Below are 21,742 nucleotides of genomic sequence, written 5' to 3'. Positions count from 1 at the left end.
GGTATTAAACTCCGCCTCGCAATAGTATGACAATAAACGACCGTCTCAGTACCGATCTTGATAACTGGACCGTGAGTCACGACCGGTTTCCCGTACACATAACGACGTTTGGCCCCGTGCCGGGGTATGATTGACACGTCATTTCGGGGACCGTGAGTGCACTCGTTACAACCTGCCCACCCTAATCTATCAATATACGGCTTCTGCCCACCCGGTCGAAAATTTCTGGCGCCGCCCCTGCGTAGTGTGTAATTGAGACAGCGCGCGTGTATTACGTAATCGTCCAGTCGAACAAAACAGAAGTCTTGAAAATGGCCATCAAGCGAGTGATCACGTTGAAATTGAACTTTAGAGAAGTGAGATATAAGCCAACGCCAAATGAACTACATCGCTGGATAAGTACGAAATTGAAACTGAAACCAGAACAGGTTGTAAGTATAGAAGTAGCCGATTATAGAAAATGTGTTTTTGTGAAAGTATTGTCTAAAGTAACGGGTGAACAGTTATTACGCGAGTCGAAAGGAGTGTATATGTATAATGACGATGACGGCGAACATGAAGAGATAATGGCGTGGGCAGATGAAAATCATGTGATAGTGCGGCTGCACGTCGTGCCGAGTGAAATGTCAGATGAAGCAATATATTCTGCACTAACTAACTACGAACAGGTGATCTTCCTTGATGACGAAACGTACTCAAAAGACTACATATACCCAGTGAGAACCGGAAGAAAATTAGTAAAGATGAACTTGTCCCTTGCGATACCTACATACGTTACGATCAGTGGAGGCCGTTATTGGATCACGTACAATGGTCAAGAACGTACGTGTTCCTACTGCGATGCGGTCGATCATTTCTATAACCAATGCCCTAGTCGCCAGAGGCCAACAGCACGCACAAATGATAACTCGTACACAGGGAGAGTGCGACCCGCCCCATTCAACCTCAACAGCGCTGAAGAAGCGATACACAATGATCAGACAGTACTTCCAGTTACAATAACCAAGACGCAAACTGAATCAACTGTAGACGTCAGTTCCGATACAATACAAGATGTTCCTTTAACGCCGACTGAAGAAAACAGCACCCTGCCTAGTGTTAGAAATTCTGTCGATCCCATGGAGGTTCCAGTATCTCCCAATGACGAGACTACAATCATGCCGCTAAGTATCCATACTACGCAGATGACTCTTTGGAAACCATCGAGAACTCACCACCAGTAGATGCAGTGTAGATGCAGTTTCTTTGCAGACGACAAACATGGACCTGACTCTTGAACCCCCAGCATTGCCGACTCCATCTTCACCCATACTGGGAAAGAAGATGAGGAAGAAGCCACGTAGCACAGACCAGAATCACACCCAGCCGGCGAAGAAAACGAACGAACAGCGTTCATCATCGCCAGTGAAGTATACCCTGACCCCAAGTGTGCCCAACCCTTTGGAAACACCACCAATCCGACGATGACGAACACTTTAAATACTGATTCTTTAGAAAACCTGTAAGTACATGCAATGTTTTGGTTGTTTATATCATTAGTGTGTTATATGACGGCTCCCGTGCATCATTTTGCCACACTAAATCTGAACAAACTATCCTCTACAGTCAAACACCATGCCTTAACTGATTATATAAAGCAAAGTGCTCTCGATCTTCTTTTCCTTCAAGAGGTCGGTACAGACGATTTTACATGTGGCCACGACTACAACGCCACAGGTACTGCCATTTTGGTACGACAAGGTATACCTGTTAACAAAACGCCCGTCAATAAATAAGGTTGAAATTCTGAAATTTTGAAAAATTTAATTATACAGGAAGTTTCAGTTTCTCAGATATTAATTACAGAAATATATAGTATGGAAAAAAAAATCTTATCTTCTACGTGAAATAATTTAAATCGAAAATGGTATTTTTCCAAACCATTGAAAAGAAAAATCGATATTACAATTTCTCTTTTATAACACCCCTTCTCTTTTCCGCCTCCATTTAGGTACTGATATTTAGTACTACTGAATAAAACATGTTAAAATCGCAATCAAATGATGTATTTCTTATGTATCTTCCCGAGTCGTTTGAAAGTGTGACTAAATAACGCGACTTAGAACAATAGTGAGCGAGAGAGAGAACTTATTTATGCAAGGCAACGATCGGAAGCTAAAATTGGTGGTAGAGAAGCAGTAGCGTACGCAGGATTTCATCAAGAGGGGGGGTTATATCGAAAAATTTCTACAAATTCACATTACCATTGTTTTATTATACTTTAATTAATTAATAATAATCATAATTAAGTAATTAATAATACTTATAATTAACTAATTAATGTAATTACTACTAATAGTACTACTAATGCAGCTGTTGTTACTACTTATATCACTACTATTATTAAGTAGTAGAGATCTACATAAATATATTTATGAAAGCAATAGAACAAAATTACATTTTTTTGTTTCTTTGTTACGAAATAATTGTCTAGTCAACGGTTATTTGTATATGATAGGTGAGACAAGTGTGAGAAAATCCATGAAAACAAGCAAATATATTAAATTTATTGAAATAATCAAAATATGAAACTCATTCACGGAGCCGCGCTGGTCTAGTCTGACAACCTCGTGGGAGATCCGGGTTCGATTCCCGGAATTGGTTGGAATTTTTCCAGCCTTGTCTCCGCACCCAGCCTCATATCAATGGGTACCTGAGAGCAACCCTTGGCGATAAAGGCTGTCGGAGCATGGTGCTGATCACATCCCCTGCAAAATGGCCGAGATCGAGAATGTGTGTGGCCCACCACACTACTACGTGTGCCTTCATGGCATGGTGCTATATGCACGGGGAAATTTACATTACCTTTACCTGCGACGAAGCAAGGAATGTTCACAATTCTCGCGAGAGTCACTGCGCGACTGTTTTGCAAAAAAAAATTGCAAAATTGACCTTTGCGGCCGCTTAGATTGTATTTGGAAAGTTGTGTTTTTCTCTATGCTGCATGGGAATAATAATTCAAATTATTATTATTGGTAGACTATTATCATTATTATTATTATTATTATTACTGTCGCAGATCTTTGACTATGAATAAATTAGCCACTTTTAATTTTTTTCTACAGCATTTTCCATAATATTTCAAAAGCTCAAGGGGGGGTTAAACCCGGTAACCCCCCTTGCATACGCCACTGTAGAGAAGTAGACTGAATCTCGCTAAATAAAAACTTTTCTATTCTATTCTATCATTTGCAATTTTCTAGCAAGTCTTTTCAGGGTTTGATATTCTTTCATGTTTATTTTATTTTTTCTCGAGTAGAAGGAAATACTATTTCCTTTTACTTTGTACGCACTGGAACCGCAGAGATTGTTTCGTGTCACCGTGTTAGCTCTGTTTACATATTGTGAATCGTATGTGCATTTATGAAATACGCGTTCCGGGTTCGAATTCCAGTCTGGACATGGATGTTCTTTGTGAGTGTCCCTTCACCAATTTCATCATATCATCATTTATTCTCATCGTTGCGAGTAGCCAAAAGTGGCGGAAAAGAGAAGTAAAATAAACCGAATCCATCAACCAACATGATCACTGATCACTTTTTGTCATCTTTTACACTTTAAGTACCGAGTTGCAGTACACAACGAAAATCATATGCATATTTTCAAAAGTGAATGATTGTCGGTTGTCGGACAAGAGAGCCTTCCGTACATGGAAAAACTTCTCTCGACTTCTGCCGACACAGGAGGAGCGTACTTGAAATGCACAATATTACTTGCTGTTAAGTCACTTTCAGTTCTATGGAGTGCAAATTGCTTCCCTCACAAAATGTCTGATACAGAGCACAAAACTTTTTACCCCTTGTTTTTTAACAATAATCCGTCTGGCGACAATGTATTTATTGATAGTGGAAAATCACATTATTTGAGCTGAATTGTTACACAACAGCTTGTATCAACAATATCTTTGTTTCTTCAAACACAGTCATTCAGAATTACGCTGAAGACAATGCGACGAGAGTCGGGAACCTCTCTCCTTCAAAGAGTTACATTTGCATGTAAAGTGCCCATTCTTTCACCAGAATGTAGAAAAGTGCATAATATGATTTCTAAAAGGCCGAAAAATGACTTAAACGGTTTAAAAAGTTTAAAAAATAACCTTTACTCCAAAAAGGGTGAAAAAGTTTTTTAAAAATGCCCTAACAAAGTCATCCCAATTTATTCACTTACGTGTAAAACACGTTCCTATCTACTTATGCAATGTTTCTGCTTTACCAAAAAAAAATATGCATTTGCATCAAAATCCTAGCCCTACTGAGCACCATGGAAGGATTGCCCTGCTGCCATATTCTATGAGTGGAAACAATGACATGAGAGATTGTATCAGAATGATAGATAGGAAAAACAAAAAGTTCTATCTCTAATACTGTTCATTATCAGTTTATCCGGTTTGTCGCTCTATCAAGGAAAGCTCCCATCGCGCAAGTGTATGGCAGTTGAGTAGAGTGGGAACTCCAGAAGGTAGTTTTCATACCACAGTCGGACGATACACTATACTGATCGCAGGCCCAACTGACGGCTGATCTACATAGCTTTGTCTACCCAACAATCGTCTTCGGGGGTGTGTGGCTCGATGGGTGTCAACAACCTCAGTTGCGAAGTAAAAGATGTAGGTGTAACATCGCTCTCCCGTTGAAACGTTGCCAAGTATAGGTCTATATTTGTCAGTTGTTTTTATTAGCTTGTTAAAACAGTGGTTGGGTGTTTTGTGTACTAATTTTCCGTGATTTGTGTACTATTGAATTGTAAAACTTTTATGCACTAACGGCGCTGATCAACTCTCTCTCTCTCAGTACGTTTGCCAACATACTTAAAACAATCATGGGGGAACCCCCGAATGTATCCTAACCTCCACCCGCATACATTCGAGGGTATGCGCATGTCCCAGTGCCTCTGATATAAACTGGGACGGCAGTTGCTCGTATTACGGTTCACCCATTATTGTTGCACACTACCTTTATTTAAATTATCCATTAATACAGTACACACACACACACACACATATATATATATATATATATATATATATATATAAAAAACAAATATAAGAAGAAGAAAAAACAGAAAAGGAAACATATAAGACTCATACATATTCATGATTCCCATTACAGTGATTTGATTATTATATGTAAATTACAAGTTACAAATTACACATTACAGTATTGTTAGTGGTCTTCACAGATATTAGCACATAGTTATATTTTAATATAATTGGGTCATTTTTATTTAGTTATGTTTATTTCATTTCTTTTCACATTCTTTTTCTTGTTTTATGTATGCACTGTGATCCGGATTCCATACTCCCGGAATCTATAGTGTGTTTGATCCATGCCGCAAGACGAACCGCCAGGGACAGATCGCAATAGGTTGAGGACCTTTTAATTATTTGAATTTATTGTTTGGAAGATTGCTCACCCCAGAGGCTAGGTGTTCTTATCCCTGTCGGTTCGTTCTACTCCTCCTATTTCAGTCCATGACTTATGTAGCTTGAGTTGCGTTTGAAATATTTTAAAGTTAATATTAATTGTACAAAAGAGTAAATAAAGTCTGACCACAATAAGATAAAACAATATAGAAAAGCTAAGTTGTCGATCAAAATGAATACTCTATGATCTTTATTATATAACATACAGTGAATTAAGTTTTTTGAGTGTTAGAATTTGAATAAAAAGAATTTAAATGAATAATAATATAGTGCTTGTTTAATTTGATGTTAATTAGTTTGGGGTTTAGATTAGACATTGGAATGCCAATCTCACCGGGTGCTGGAATACCAGCATACCATATTTTTTTATTTAATTACTATCTATTTAACCTGGATTCCGCCACTCTCAACAAATAATCTTTGTGCTTTACCCCGGTCATCCGAACAGGACGAATTCTTCTCCTTTCTGCGGCTTCCCGTTTCCAGTAGATACCACGTAGTGACTTCTTCTAGATACAGTTGGTGGTGCCTCATTGTTCTTCATCATTCTCTTCCTCCTGCTCGAGGGCCGGGGTGATCCTTTGGATTTGTATTCTCGTACTTCTCCTAGGTTCTTCTCTGCCGACAGTTCTAGTTTAGCGTCTCTGCACCAGTCTCCCAAGGCTTTTAAAGCGTTGTTTGCCTTGCGTTCCACCTTAGCTCTCGAGTCGTCAGCGCAGACCAGGACGATATCATCCGCGTAGGCTATAACTCTGATCACGTCCGGATTCTCACCCAGGTACGAGGACAAGGTTCTAAGTTAATATTCCACAGGTGAGGACCCAACACTGAGCCCTGTGGACATCCTTTCGTCGTGGTTTTTGTTAGTTTGTTATCGCCCATCCTCAGGGAGACCCTGCGATTTCTAAAATAGTCCTCCAAAATTTAAAACAGTGTGCCTGGACAATTTATGTTCTTTAAAGTCTGAAAGAGGTTAGGCCACCAGAGGTTGTCAAAGGCGCCGCTGATATCAGCGAAGATAGCTATAACTATTTTCTTGTTTGATCTAGTAACTTCTTCCTTCAAGGCGTTTATTGCATCTTCCGTCGATCGGCCCTTTGTGAAACCGAACTGGCTACCTGTGTTGCCACACATGGTTAGAAATTCTTGCCATCTTTTGTTTAACATTTTCTCGAATAATTTCCCTATAGTATTGAGGAGGCAGATGGGCCTATACGACTTCAAACTTTTTTCGTCCTTCTTGGTTTCCTTCTTAATTACGACAAGTTTTCCCTCTTTCCATGATGCAGGGATTTCCTTGCGAATCAAACACAAATTAAACAGGGCCGTTATGAAGTTAATTATTTCGGGGGCGGATAGTTTAAGAATTTCTGCAGGAATTCCGTCTGGCCCTGGTGCTTTACCATTTTTTATAGTTGCCAATTCTCCAATGACCTCCTCCGGCTCGAACGGTACAATGGGTATGGAATTTGGACATTGTCTGCAGCTTGTTCTAACCTCCTTGTTCTTTTCGTTATCGGTTTCCTCCTCGTCATCCGGCAGTAATCCATGTAGTAGCAGTTCTCCTGTCTCCTTCATGTCTCTTGTAAAAAAGCCATCTGGTTTTCTTAGTGTTGTAATACTTTCTTCTACTTTTATTTTATTTGTCATTATTTTGTAGGGTAATCCCCACTTGTCCCGTTCCAGGTTGTTTTTAACGAACTTGCACCAGTTTTTGTATTTAAAATCCTTCAGCTCCGCTGCGTAGCGGGCTTTATCCCTGCGATATGCCTCTAAATATACTGCTCTGTTGTGAATATTTGTTTTCTGGTATTGCTTTCTGGAGTTTCGCATGTTGGCTCTAAGCTTGGTGAGATTCGTAGACCAGGGTTTTTTCCGGTTATTGTTTAATCTTCTCGGTGTTGAAGCCGCTATTCCGACCTGAAGATTTTTTGTTAGAATTTTCGCCCATTCATCTGTACTCTTCCATGGTCCGGGATTTTTTGGTAAGTTGATGTTAGCGAGTAAGATCTCCTTATCGGTCTTATTCCAATTGTACGCCGGAGCTGGTTGGTCAATTTCTGCTTGTGGTGATTCCAATCTCACATTGAAGGATATCACATTATGATCACTGGTTGTGATCATATCATGCGCCATCCAATTTTCTATTAATTTCGACATTCTGTTATTTGTCAATGTTAAGTCAATATTACTACTTGCTCCCGCTCGTCCTCTATATGTAGGTGGGTTTCCCTGAATATTTTCTATTATTAAATTTAGTTCCGCTATTAAATTCATCATTTTTTCTCCATTATTATCTATTTTCTTTCCAAACCATAGTATGCCAACATACTGTGTATCCGACGCTCATTGTTTCGTCCCGTCAGCAACTTTCGGTTCCTTGTGACACGAAAATACTCGATGTCAGTCGAAGAGTCGCTGATTCGTGGTGTCCCAGCCGCCAGCTGGAAATGCGGCCAGTGTAGACTGTACAGTGCTGCAGAGAGAGGATTTCGTTCGAGCGCCAAATTGTTCGCACGGACAACGCTAGATAGCGTACGGAATTGAGAGCTTCTTCGTTCGAGCAACTAACGCTCGAGCAGGCAAATCGAGCGGTATAGACTCGAAGCCCAATAGTATACGTATCACCGTAATTTGTCTGTGGTAGTGGACCCTCAAATATGGATCGTGAAGTGAAAGACGCAGTGAAATTGAAACTCAAGTGAATATAGCCACCATCTTCATGTTAAAATGTAATTTAGTCTATATTAAAAATACACAGTGATATACGAAAATGAAATAGATGATTGTGGGCTGAAACTACCAAGACAAATATTTACATACATGTATCTACGATTATTTTCTTTAAAATAATATTTCATTGTATACACTGTAAAAAAAAATACACTTCTTGTACACTTTTGGTACACTTTCTTGCATATAATATGCACAAGATGTGTACTGAAGGTGTTGCAAAAGTGTACTTAAAGTGTTCTAGATGTGTGCGACCCGAAATGACGAAATTTTGTACACTTGTTGCACACTTTGGGGACACATTCAAAGTTGTGTGCACTTCTTCAACGCTTTCTGTACACTTTTGTTTAAAGTAAGTGTACACTTCTTGTACACTTTTGTAGCACATGATTTCATTTTGTGTTGTTGGTCATATCGATTGTTATTTTATACTTTTTTGACAAATGAATATGTTATGAACATAAATCAATTTCATTATATAAAGCAGTAACACACTTGAAAGCAAGCAACATTAAACAATAACAAAATATAACTATTTTTTTCCTGGAACACATGGAAATCGCATTGCATCATGAAACTATCAATACTTTTTTGTTTAATGTACCAATTTGATAATTGGATAAATCTCATTAAAATTGAAGAAGGATAAAGTTGAATGTACCGAGGAAATTAATAGATTTTCTTAAATCGAACTATTCATCTTTAAAGCACACCAAAACAGATCGTTAACTTCGGGGGGCTGGTTGTTCCTACACCGGCCGCTAGATGGTTCTGTCAAAATGTGTACAAGAAACATAAGTTTTTGTACAACAAATAATGATACGTTCGATTGTAATCATAGTGAAAAATTGTGCTTTAACACTCTTCGAAAAATATGTGAACATCTAAGATACAAATTAAAGAAGAAAATGTACTGCAGTGAATAAAAGTGAATCTCCCATGAGCAACCTTTTTGATTCTGGACTATATATGTAGAAGGTACGTGTGTCGCAGAAAAACAAACACGCATCTCACAAAATTTAAGGTTCGCAGTTGAAAGTTGTTGCTTTTTCCTCTTTCAATTGTCAAGTTAAATGTGAGTGAACTGTATTTTTATTCTAGAAACTAAGTATAAGTACTGAATTGTGATATATCTCATGTGTGCAAGAAGTGTCGCTCAAGTATTTTCACAAGTGTTCCAAATGTGTGAAGTGTACCAGAAGTGATCAAAAGTAGTTTCTGCAGCACACTTTTGGGATACCTTTATATTGGAAGTACTTCTAGCACACTTCCTGTACACTTCTTTTGCTGCACTTTTTGTACACTTCCTGTACACTTTTTAGCACTTCGTGTACACTATTGAAGCACTTCCTGTACACTTCTTGTGCACATTTAATGTGTACAAGAAGTGATCAAAAGTAGTTTCTAGGAAGTGTTCCAAAAGTGTGCAGAAAGTGTATTTTTTTTTACAGTGTACGCTCGAACGTGGGAGACTCGAACGATGATTTGATGAAATTGAAATTGAAATTGATTGATGAAAAGAGTCACACAGAAAACACCCATGCCCAGGTCGGGATTCGAACCTCCACCACGTAAGTCGGCGCACATCGTACGTATGTCTCCTTTGGCACCAGCAGATCTCATATTGAGGTGACTACAAAGTATTACTCTTAGAAAAATCTTTTAGAAATGAATGGTTTAGCCTACTTTTTTTTTTTGCGTGGGTCGGCACCTATGCCCATTTTGCACCCTTCAAAGTATGCAAGAAAAACATCCTCTAATCTAACCTAAAACCTAGAACTTTAAAAAGGGACTTAAGAGCCCTTTGTGACAGATTAAAAGTGCAAGGTTGTAAATGGGCCTGCACAGGACAAACACAACACATTAAAAAGTAAGGCTAGCCTAAACACTCTCCGAGATATTCAGCTCTTCTCAAAAGGCTAGACACTTATTAAAACACTGTCATCATATCCCAACATGGATGATAAACAGCTCGGAAGATTAAAAGTTTATCTGAGGAAAATAAATTTGGCACATTCCGTAAAAATATGCCGAACACTTATTTATGTAAAATATGCAAGGTTATGACGTTTTATTTTCGGATGTATATCATCTGGACATCATGTCGGCTACTATCAGCTAGTGAATAAACGTAGATATCGTATGCTTCGTGAGCACAGAGTTCTGAGACCATTTTACCACGCATAGTTTTAAACCACTTCTAAAATTAGCTACCGTATTGGATTAATAATCGTGTTCTCTTTTGCAGACAAGTTTAAGAAGTTAATAAGCGGTGAAGCAAATCCAGATTTCAGCAGCAAGAATGAAACAGTAAGTAAGAACTAGACCGCCCCTGCTCTCGCTCTCTCCCGTTTTGCTAAAGGCTCTTCTTTTATTACCTGGCCTCCATTTGGTTATTGTGCCGCTTGAACGCAGCCCGTGTAGCGACAGAAAATACACCCCTTGCTGGCGAAATCGGAAGTGCGTAACCTCTCAACTCAAGCAAATTTAATTTTAATAAAAGTATTTCACAGTTACAAGTAAAGTTATCAACTACTTTGTGAATGTATTGTCACACATTTCTCACACCTTTTGAGAAAGTTACCTTAAAAATTGCCTTCTCACACGTCTGTGCGAATTTGCTTTCATATAAGAATCGTGCATAAAAATTCTTTGCTCTGAAGTGCACTTTTGTTGCGGCATTATAACAACACTAAGAACATTTATCAACTCTTGTTGATTTATCACTTGTGACCTCAGCAAAGTCTTCAACACGACAAATCCACTCGTATGACAGCGAACACGGACATTCAAGGCAGGCAGAAAGGTGCAAAATCCAATGGCATAACACTTTTCTATCAGAGTTAGCTCTCTTGCAATGTGTTTACCGAAGAGAAACTTGACGAAACGCCCGCTTGGAAAGCTACCAAATGCGCTTGAGTTGAGCCGATACGTACAATGTTGAAATGAGTAAATCTTCAAAGATTTCACCAATAAAAACAGCACAAAAAGTGTTCAGCTATACAATCATTCAATCATTGTGCTTACGACTATATTTATTTCTAGTTTTATCCAAAAGCTTTCATAATAAATTAACATTTCAAATCATTATGCAAAGCAAAAAAATCCAATTACTAAATGAATAAGGCTGGTTAGAAAAATCTAAGTACGAAACTACACCTGTTTTCTTTGTACTCTAGTGTCTCGTGGCGTGCACGTCAGAAGCTCAAGACTACGTAAGTTCATTTAACATTTTATAACTTAATAACTGACATTATTCATTTTAAGTTAAATCCATTTATAACCTTTTTCTAATTTGGATAATGTATTTTGAATGGATTTTCATACTAAAGCTAGTAGCTATTTACTGTAGATACACTTAGCTTGGGTTAAAATACGGAACCAATACGAAATTGTTGTTCTGACCACAGTTTTACTAGTTTGAATTTTATAATATAATTTAAAACGTGTTTCACCTTGGCCTGTACGTACGTTCACTGTGTAGAATGGATAAACAAACATATACAATGATCATGTTCCAACACCACGCTGGTCGGGTCGGGAAGTTTGAACAACAACAAAGACAACGCGCGCGCGCTCACTGCCACGCTCACAAGGTTTAAAAAGGTCAAATGAAACTTACGTTGCTAGGTTACGTAATAGCTACACTTTCTACAGCATGTAAACCGTTGACTCTTTCATTTGAGTTTTGTTATTTACCGTCGCTTTTCTTCCAATTTTGGATAATCGTGAGGATGAGGATGAGTGATGATATAACGATATTGACGAAGGGGCACTCACAAAGAATACGCATGCCTAAGTCGGGATTCGAAACAGAGATCCCTAGCACCGTACCGCCCTGTGATACCCGCTGCCTCACGGAAGTCGGTTGTTGATCATTTATGTTTATTACTTAAAGCCTGCTGGGTTCTGAACTAGATACGAAACGACATATTCTACTTGGTCGGCTACTAGTTTTCGTTGCAAACATTACTTAATACAACACCATACTCACAGTTCTCGATATCGACCGTTTGAAGTTCTAGAAAGGTAACCACGAGTCTAAACATGAACAGGCATTAAGAAAATTATTAGTAATAAACATTTATCTATAATAGGACACTATCTCACAAAGAACATCCACGCCCATAGCCTGGGACTCGAGCCCGATAACTTCAGTAGCGTTATCGAAAGTCGATCACTTAATGTGTTAGATACCACGAGTCACCCAAGATGTTGCTTGGAAAGCATTGGTCCTCAAAGGATTGTTGCGTCCATCGATAAAAGAGTTGCGCTACAGAGTTCAGTGTAATTGTAGCATTAGTTTATATGTGACCGAGGAAGATGTTATGCGATGAAAAAATGAAAGGGAGTGCTCCTAGCGGCAGCTATAATCACTATCACAGTATTCCTCTGGACAAGAGGTTAATGATACTTTCTTAACAGTGTATTTAATCAAAGAATCTAATTTTTTCAGATAAAAGACGGCCAAGTGAATGAAGAAGAAACGAATTACTGGTTAGAGTACAGACGGAATCAGACTGTATCTGAAAAGGAGATTGAAGACGCAAGGGAAGCTCTGAAGGAGTGTAAAGCCATCAAAGTTGTAGGTAAGAAATTAATCTTCCCGCCCATCAAATTTAGTCTTCCTAGTTACAGGCATGTGAAATATGGATGTCATGGTCAAATTATTCTTTGCAGCTTGCTAAGTAGCAGTCCGTTGGCACAGTCGACCTGTACTTCCAGAAGAAATCTATAATTGAATTTTAAATAATATTTCCTTCTAAACAGCAAATATTTCGAAGCCACCCTGCGATCCATTGGAGTTCTTGACCGGCGCTTCTCTACTGTCTCTCATAATATTTGAGAATAGCAAATGTTTCGTCACGTATCTAGAACTATATTTCGGGAGGGGTCCAAACCAAGTGTCTCAATTGTAATAGTAATGACGTTTATAATTAATACGTTCATATCCCTAATAATAATATTTTATTAAAGTAAACCAGTTAATAATAATTATTATTATTACTTGAACAGGTAAACCACATGGTATAAGAATTGTGATATAACAGCACTCATTATCTAGCCTATATCTAGTTGAGATCACTAAAATCAGCCAAAAATAGTCGCTCTACCAAATAAATTAATGTCAAGGTTTTTAAATGGAAACCATAAAGGTCGCCAAGTCCAACCGATGAAAAGAAAAGTTCCTGATCATTATTTTTATGCGCATTCTTAGTAGCAGTGGTGCACATAAATTTTCGCAAGCACTGTCAATGAAAAGCAGTTAATCAAAATTTAATCCTTACTTTAAGCAAGTTCATTTCATATTTCAAACAGTAAAGAAGTGTTTTGCTGATTTAATTTTGCAGTTCGCAAGTCTTTCGGGGGATTCCCGACCCCCTGAACCTCCCTTCTAAATACGCCACTGCAAATGACGATAGTATACAGCTCGTTGATTGCCAAGGACGAGTAGCGAACGCATAGGAGCTTTTGTGAGGCAATTGGTGGCTTTCGACAAGCTCTCGAACGCACCAACGTTTAGAGAGCGCGCTGTATCATTAAAACACTCTAAAATTGATATAATTTATATTCCTATTTTGGCAGAGAAGCCAAATAATTGTAAAAATCAAGAGGAAAAATACACAGTGAAAGGTTGTATTTTCGATTTATTGCCGATTCAGGACTTCCCAACTCAGGAAGTAGGAAATTCCAATGAAAACAGTGCCATTTCAAGAACAGGTCTATACCAGTTGGATATTTCAGTGAAATGTCTTCCCAACTCAGGACGTCCTACTAATTGCCTCGGAGGAGGATGAACTGGCGTTTGAAATAGTTGACATTACGATCAGCTGTGTAACTGCTAGCCTAACCTAACCTACAAGCAAAAGATCTGCAATGTACTCAAAATGTATTAGAGGAAAGAAGAAACTCCCCGTAAAGCACAGTTCTTTCTATATACAAATGGATATATGTACGCAGTACTTCAGGGTAACGTGCAGTAACGATAACAACCTCTCAAAAACCGGTGTTTACCTCTCCTCTTTCCCTCCCGAGGCAGCAGTTCCTGAGTTGGGAATTTCCACATGAAAATATGGGTTCCTGAATTGAGAACTTTTGTCATAGTTCTTGAATTGGGACGTTCTGAGTTAGGACATCACCGTCTTTTCAGGATAGGGTTGCAAGTTGGAAGAATTTGAACGTGTTCTTCAAGTTCCTAACAACAGTAATTTTCTTCTGACTGTAGAGTACAAAGTGTACATTTTGGGGTTTAGCAACGTCATGTCAAATCTCTAGCTTCATTCAAGGTCACGGTTTTTGAACAGTAACTCTGACTGGAAGTGTGCAACGGATTAAAAATTGAAATTTTAGCCATTTTGATTACAAATTTATTTTTGTTCTTTCCACAGAGTGTATCTTAATATTTATTGAGATATGCAGCGGCATGTACAGGAGAAGATATTTTAGTAACCAATTATATATTTTGAAATCTATTCACTCATTTTTTGGGTCAATTGAGGCCAGAGAGAGAATAATCCCTCTTAGTTTGTACTCACTCTCCCTCAATTTGTTACATTTTTCATAAAATAAAATTAATGGAATGGGAAAACGTAGCACTACCCCACACACCTTCCTATCCTTGTGTCGACTTTCACAAGGATCCTAAATCCTTTGCCATTTATGAAAAAAAAAACAAAAAAAACTTTTGGGTCACTTTAAACTATATTCACCCATTTATAAAATAATTTTAAGTTTTTTCTTAGAATTTTTATGTCATCATCATTTTGTTCTGTATAACAATACTTAATCTGAAACTTGCATTTTCCAGAGGATGATAACTGCAAATCTGGAGCAGAATTAGCTGTGTGCATAAGGAAGGCGCTTCCCGAAGTAAGTTTGCAACATTCTTGATGGTTTGTTCAACTTTTGATCATGGGGTGGACGAACTCACAAGTTATAGAAATGTACCGTGACCGTTCTCTGCTATGTGACTGTAGATTAAAGGAATAGTTAGTACCCAATTAGACCAACCTCTGCCCCCCCTTTCCTCTCTGGGCAAAAAGCGGCAACCTTTCAAACCGTCCTCCCCGAAGCAGGAGCCATTAGGGAAACAGGATATTATCAAAATAACCGTTCTGCGCTATGATTGCACACCGGTTCCTGGCTTGACCCTACTGTAGGCATGGAACAAGAAAGATAGGGAATGGAACTCGACTGATGCATATCTCCACACCGCGATGCTGTGGGGACGTCCATCGTGTTCGGCAAAGCCGATTGGCTTTGACGCTCGGTCTTGCCGACTGGCATCCTGGAGATGCGCCTGTAGGCAACACATAATACCATGAAGGGAACCGTTCAGGACCTACGTATCTCGTTTCTGTTGCAAGTACATGCAATCATGATTATTCACAGAGAAGGGTAACGTTCACCAAAGAGCAAAGAATAACAACTGAAACACACAGGAAACATCAAAAAAACAGATGCTACTTCCCTAGCAGCGTTTCTTGGAATTTGTACGTACATTCACGAACACTTCTGGGTTCCAATGGGATCGTTTCAACCCAGAAACGTCCATGATTGTATAACGATACTAATATGGCAGACTGTTAAAACTGAATTATGCTGGTAATTCCTCTTACCCCCACGGGCCCCACCTCCAAAATAAGACATCAGTCTCATTTGTCAATAATTCTTCAAATTAGAAAGTAAGCACATTTACATACATAATTTTTTTTACAAAAAGCCTTTAATTTCCATTTTTTCAATATTCTGAAACAGTAGGTTTTGTGAAAATTTTCTGGTTTTAAAATCATACTAAGTGTAACACCGAATTACTAGCATAAAAATAATTTTATATGTCACAAAATCATTTTTTCAAATACAATTTTCTAGGAATAGTTTTCATTTGATTTTTTTATTTTGATTTAGTTTATTTTACTTTGCTTTTGTGCCACTGTTGGCTAATTGCGAAGATGGGATGAGTGATGATATGATGAAATAGATGTCTTAGTCTTAAATAATTTATTTTTCATAATTTGAAAATTCACAGAAATTGAAATAAATTTCTTATTAAGTAAAGAGGCAGTGTTTTATCTGTCCCACCAGTGACACAAAATTGTTCACTTATAGCTATAAATCTGGGAAAGTATTTTAAGGGTAGTTATGTTTAATCAAAAGTGTTTAGTTTCATAATTAATTGAACAGAAACTGTAAGAAAATGTTGCTAAACTGTTGGAAGAATAGTTACTTTCATGTCAAAAACGTAGTCTGGGCGTCTCACCCTTGACAATGGAGTGCCCTATGCCATCTGATTTTAATTTGTGAAATTATGCTCTCATCAAAATTTATAGTTTTCTTAACAAGACCCATGTTAATACTACCAATCGTTTGTGTAAAATATTATCATTCTTTATATGCTTTGATTTCATCATTATGATAGATTGGTTCTTACGGCATAACGTCATTTTATATAGTATATGGACAGTTGAAGTGATTGTGTGCTTTCTTTTCCAGTGTCCTGTTACGAAAATCACGAAGAAGTGTGGAAAAGAACACAATGTTACAAGTAAGTTCTGTTGAAGATGTACTTAATAGGAATTAACTACAATAGTCGTCAATTCCTCGAAGGACTGTTTGCATTTCTCATAAGTCATTTGAGCATTGAAAAGCTTTATTCCTGGCTGTGTAAGGAAGCCTCGCTTTTTGGTGCACCAAAATAGATATTTGTTTTGTTGACAGTTGATTGATTACATGTAAAATTTAAATCAACTAATTTCACGTCTCTTGTAAATCAGAATACACACACACACATGCGTATTTCTATTGCTCACAAAATTAAGATTATAAAGGTGACTGTCGAAAATCATACTTTATGTCACACCCAAAAAGGTATATGCGTGCTGCAGCTTAGCACCAACAGGTTGCTTATTGCTGTGAAGAGCTGTCAGTACTCGATCTCCGCGACGGAGTGGTTAGCACAGCGCGTTATGGCGCCAAGGGTTCCGGGTTCGAATTCCGGGTAAGATATGATAAAAACTGAGAAAATTAGTAAAAAAGCGAAAGATGTGAAAACAGAGAAAAACAATTACGGGGGAAACTACCGCTTTGTCAAGGGGTTTCCTTTGAAAACAAAGTTGTATGGAAGAAGTGACAATGAGCAGACAGGTTTATATTTAATGGGTGAAAATTAATCTTCCCCTCTCTTCCAAATATTGCCAAGCAATGACCAATACTAGGGTGTTGGGGAAAAGGCACATAAGTCAAAAACTGCAATTCTCTGTTGTTTTCTTTTAAGTCTCACTGAATAAATTAAAGAAAATATTATAAGTTTACATTTATATTGGGCACGTCTAATTATTCTAGACAGTGATGATCCAACGTCTATATCATGTCTGTAATGCTTTATTTTAAGAGAATAAACGAAAAACTGTCTGCTGTAAAATTGCATTTTTTTAAAGTAAGTATGGTCTGTTTTGCCAAAAAAAAAAACTGGACTGCCGAATTTTTAGTGAAAATTTATTTTGTATCAGATTCTGCATGCCTTGATCTGTTTCTCCATATAGTTCCGTGGTTATTTAAGCAATAGTCATAACGTACGATGAGCTTTTGTAGACCCTCCTCATAGTAGTCAGCCGCCATTCCGAAACCCGTTTTTACTGTAGAAACGCTTGCCGCAGAGGAACTTCTTTACATGCCGGAAGAGGTAAATAGTCACTGGTCGTCTGTTTTCATGTATTTTGACATCTAACGCACGCACCAAATCGTCGCCGATTACAGATGCCCGACCTGAGCGCAGCTCATCAATGTCCCAAGAACCGGATCACTGACCGTATCTCACAATCGGCGGGTAACTCGATCGTCTTAAACATTGCAATAACACAGTACGAAGCGCACACATTGACAACGTGGCTTCAAATAGTGTCTTCATTCATTCCTTGTTCTGACTCTGTCAAACAAAAAACTGTCGACTTCGGCCAACGTTCCTGTTAGTTGTAGGATATCAGTTTTCAGTTCCTATGTAATGTCCATAAATTCATTAGATACAAGACACTATTTTGTAAATAAATTCAGATTCTTGCACTTTTACACTTTATGTTCTGTTTATATTAGTAGTTGACATTTTTGCGTGCGTGTCCATATAAAATCCAAATGAGTGGCGGGCTTCAATCGGATAACAGGGAAATAAGTGAAATAGGACATGGAATTTTTAAGCGTATCCGACTTTTATATACGTAGTATATTTCGTTTTTGAGAGAATTGTCCTCATTCCAAGAATAAATGTTGGGCATCGGGATTGTCATTGCCACATGTGCAATTTTGTTATCGAGTAATACTTATTTTCGCTAAGTGTGCTGGTGTGCGTACGTGTCCAGTTCGCAATCTATTAATAAAAACTAAAACCTGTCGTGCAAGGGGATATTTGTGAAACCATGGATCTCTTGTATTGAATTCCGCAAGCCAATTCCAAATATTGTCTGCTTCTGTGCAAGGGATGCCGGGAGTCCGTGCGCATGCGCAGTACTACGCCTGCTCGGGATATAACAAGTTATTGGCAAACGGACCTTACTTAAAGAATACGCCTCGTATCTTCACTGATTCAAACATCTTCAATTCCAGAAAGTATCTACGCCTTTTACTTCGCATCCAAACTAGACGAGAAAGAAGAGGTAAAGTTTTTAGTTATTAGTATTTGTTTTACTCTATTATTTCTTCTCTATTAGTATTTCTGTGACTCTATTATTTCTTCTTTGATAGTTTTTAGTTTGAGTTTGAGTTTTTAAGTCTAATTTATGCACATAAAGGCTAATCGGGACAGAACCTACAGTGTAAAGTGAGATCCGAACCACTATGTGCCTCCACCCGGTATCATAGCCGGGATCCCCTTTATTAGAAGGCGACAACGCTACCAGTGCGTGTTTTTTTAAAACTTTTTGTAGAAGAGAGCACTTAGAGGGAAGGTTTATTACTGTCCTTCTTTTTCTATTAGTATTAGAGTTTTAAAAATAACAGGATATTCCTGAAACAAACTTATAAGGGATAATAAAATACAGTTTTGACGCAAAGAAAATTAGGTCAATGTAGAGTGCTCGTCTCTGTGTACATGGAAATTAAAGAGTTTAGATTGGAATTAGGGTGGATATTGCTCGATCTCAACTATCTTAATAATTATAGGTGGGGTTACTGAGTGTAACTTGATCCAATGAGGAATTTTATACTAATTATCTTACATTGAATATAATATAGCTTACGTCTTAACCTAGAGAAATGTTATAAAAGAAATAAATAACAAAGATACAATTGCTTTTTACATCTTTTCAAAATTAATTCATGACAGGGAGAGGGAGAGTTACTGTACACCATTTGGAAGTAAGAAAAGTTCAGAGATAACAACGTGTTAGCTGTCTGAATTTAAATTTAATGGTGGAACTATAACCACCTATAACTTCAAAATCCTGTTAAACCAATAATATATTGTCTTCTACTTTCAGTGTTATTTGCAATGCATCGGTGACGCGTCCGAATTGGTATGTATTGTGATGATATTAAAGTGAGAACATTGTTACCTGTAAGTGAGAGAATAATCCAACATTTGCCTTTTAGCAACCGTAGTACAAGTATTTAATATGCAAATCACATCTCCAAATAGAATACTAAGACCACAAGTTATTCAGTCACGGTCATTCCAAAACAATGTTCTGTCGTCGTCGTCGTTATTTTGTTGGCTCACACCACGTATTTTTGCGATTTCTAGCCAAAGTTGCGGAGTTCAGGTAGTTCCAACATGCTGATTAATATCTTTCACTTTCTTGAAAACACTATTGACTTCTTATTGAATGCTGTAGTCCATTCTGGTCTTATGATATTACGACTTTACGAGGCAATTTAAATTTCATTAATCTAAATAGTTGTGAGGGCAGTGGCGTAGCAGCCGCCCTGCAACCCCCGCAATGCGGGGGGGGGGGGGGGGCGAGCTGTAGGGGCCCCGCTATGTTCTCTGTCTGTCATCCTGAAATTTTATATAATACCAGAAATTCAGCAGTTACTGTCTCTTATTTAAAAAATGGATTTACGAAACAGAAAATTGGTTCCCAGTAACATATCATATGACGACGTCTGCGATAATAAGCAGAGAGGCCCGGGCAACTTGACATTATGGGTCTTCTCCGAAATTCAGAATTAAGTTACTTGCTCATAGATGGCAATCGATAGGAAGCTTCTCTCATCTCATACCTTTATACCTACGTGGTTTACGTAATAGTAGTGTTGTGTAGTGCAGTACAGTTGTGAATCGAGTAGAACGATTCAATTGCTCAACCGGTCGATGCCTTATTGTTACACAATACCTAAACAAGCAAACTTGATAATTTATGACATTTTTTATTACCAGTAAGATTACGTGATATTTAAAATGTAACTTCCCACCAAATATTTTCAAGCCCCCCCCCCCATCCCCCAAGCCTCAGTATGAGATTGAAATAAGATCTGAGATAAATTTCCCACATTGTCCACACCTATTACATTTTACTTCAAAGGGGCCCAAAAACTTAGGATGTTGAGCCCAGGGGCAATTTTCCCTTTGCCCTTAGGTCCAGTAGCCCCAATTCCGCCACGCAGGGTATACAAAGTATACAGTGCTCGAAGTGCTGCAATCCCTCTAACAAGCATTTCATTGAGTGACAAATTTTCAGTGAATAAAATCCAGTCGCTGCTTAATTTTCTATCTCGCTGACTTGAGTCCGTCTCTATTTCTTAGCAGCAGATTGCAATTGACCCGAAGATATTAGGTCACCATTGACAATGTAGAGGTCCAGTTCAATCCCCGTAACTGAAATGATAAGTTTGCTTGAGTATATAACTCAGAATTAGTATTAAAAGCGTAATGTGAGCGTCTCTTACGTTGAATCTTGGCATGGCATAGTCAGAGGATGGCTTTTTGGGCTGAAGGTGCATCCACCTCTAAGTCCAAAAAAGGGGTGTTTACTATCCTTTAAACAATTTGCCCAAACAGTATTTTTTAAATATATGTGTATTCGCTATATGTAACCTACATTAAAGAAAAAACGCTTCGAACAAAAAATACAAAGGATCACGAACAAAATAGTTGGCTGTGTGAAGAAGCCTCCACCCTCCTTAAAAAAGAATCCTGGCTGTGCCACCACGTTGAAGTAAGAGAAAATATTTCTAATTTCTTCATCCAGTTATTTATCAGAGATTCAGACCACCCTGATTTAGTTTCGACAAACTACTAAACTGATATATAGCCTAAGTCGATGTCGAAAAATGGGAAGGAAGGGTTAATTCATTTTACTACTTGGGGGGGGGGTGCTAACTATTGCGCGTCTGTCCCACTCTGGCATCATCTCGATGTTTTTTTTTCACTGAGGGGGTCCCCAATATTTTACTTGCAAGGGGGGCTCAGAGAACTGCGCTACGCCACTGTGTGAGGGTCATGAATGTTTACATTGCAAACCTGAGCGAAACTATAAAGCATCCAAATAACTGCAGTACGAGGTTCAGAGATTAATGTAGATATGGACATCGGAAATTGAGTCGATATGTGTTGTAATT

At 38.1% G+C, this 21,742-nt stretch overlaps 1 protein-coding gene across 2 annotated transcripts in view; it reads left to right on the top strand.

Annotated features, from left to right (window-relative positions):
- The window catches only part of LOC145998818 (uncharacterized), a 56,043-nt gene that overhangs the window by 13,657 nt on the left and 20,644 nt on the right, over window positions 1-21,742 (top strand). For both annotated transcript variants that reach the window (XM_083135459.1, XM_083135458.1), the window contains exons 3-9: window positions 10,443-10,504; window positions 11,374-11,409; window positions 12,651-12,783; window positions 15,003-15,064; window positions 16,688-16,739; window positions 18,791-18,840; window positions 19,663-19,698. In XM_083135459.1, the coding sequence (XP_082991585.1) occupies window positions 10,443-10,504; window positions 11,374-11,409; window positions 12,651-12,783; window positions 15,003-15,064; window positions 16,688-16,739; window positions 18,791-18,840; window positions 19,663-19,698 (431 nt within the window). The remainder of the gene's footprint in view (window positions 1-10,442; window positions 10,505-11,373; window positions 11,410-12,650; window positions 12,784-15,002; window positions 15,065-16,687; window positions 16,740-18,790; window positions 18,841-19,662; window positions 19,699-21,742) is intronic.

This window comes from Lepisma saccharinum, chromosome 14 (assembly GCF_977018435.1).
Source record: "Lepisma saccharinum chromosome 14, izLepSacc3.1, whole genome shotgun sequence".
Taxonomy (NCBI): domain Eukaryota; kingdom Metazoa; phylum Arthropoda; class Insecta; order Zygentoma; family Lepismatidae; genus Lepisma; species Lepisma saccharinum.
This window is presented reverse-complemented; position numbering and strand designations above follow the sequence as displayed.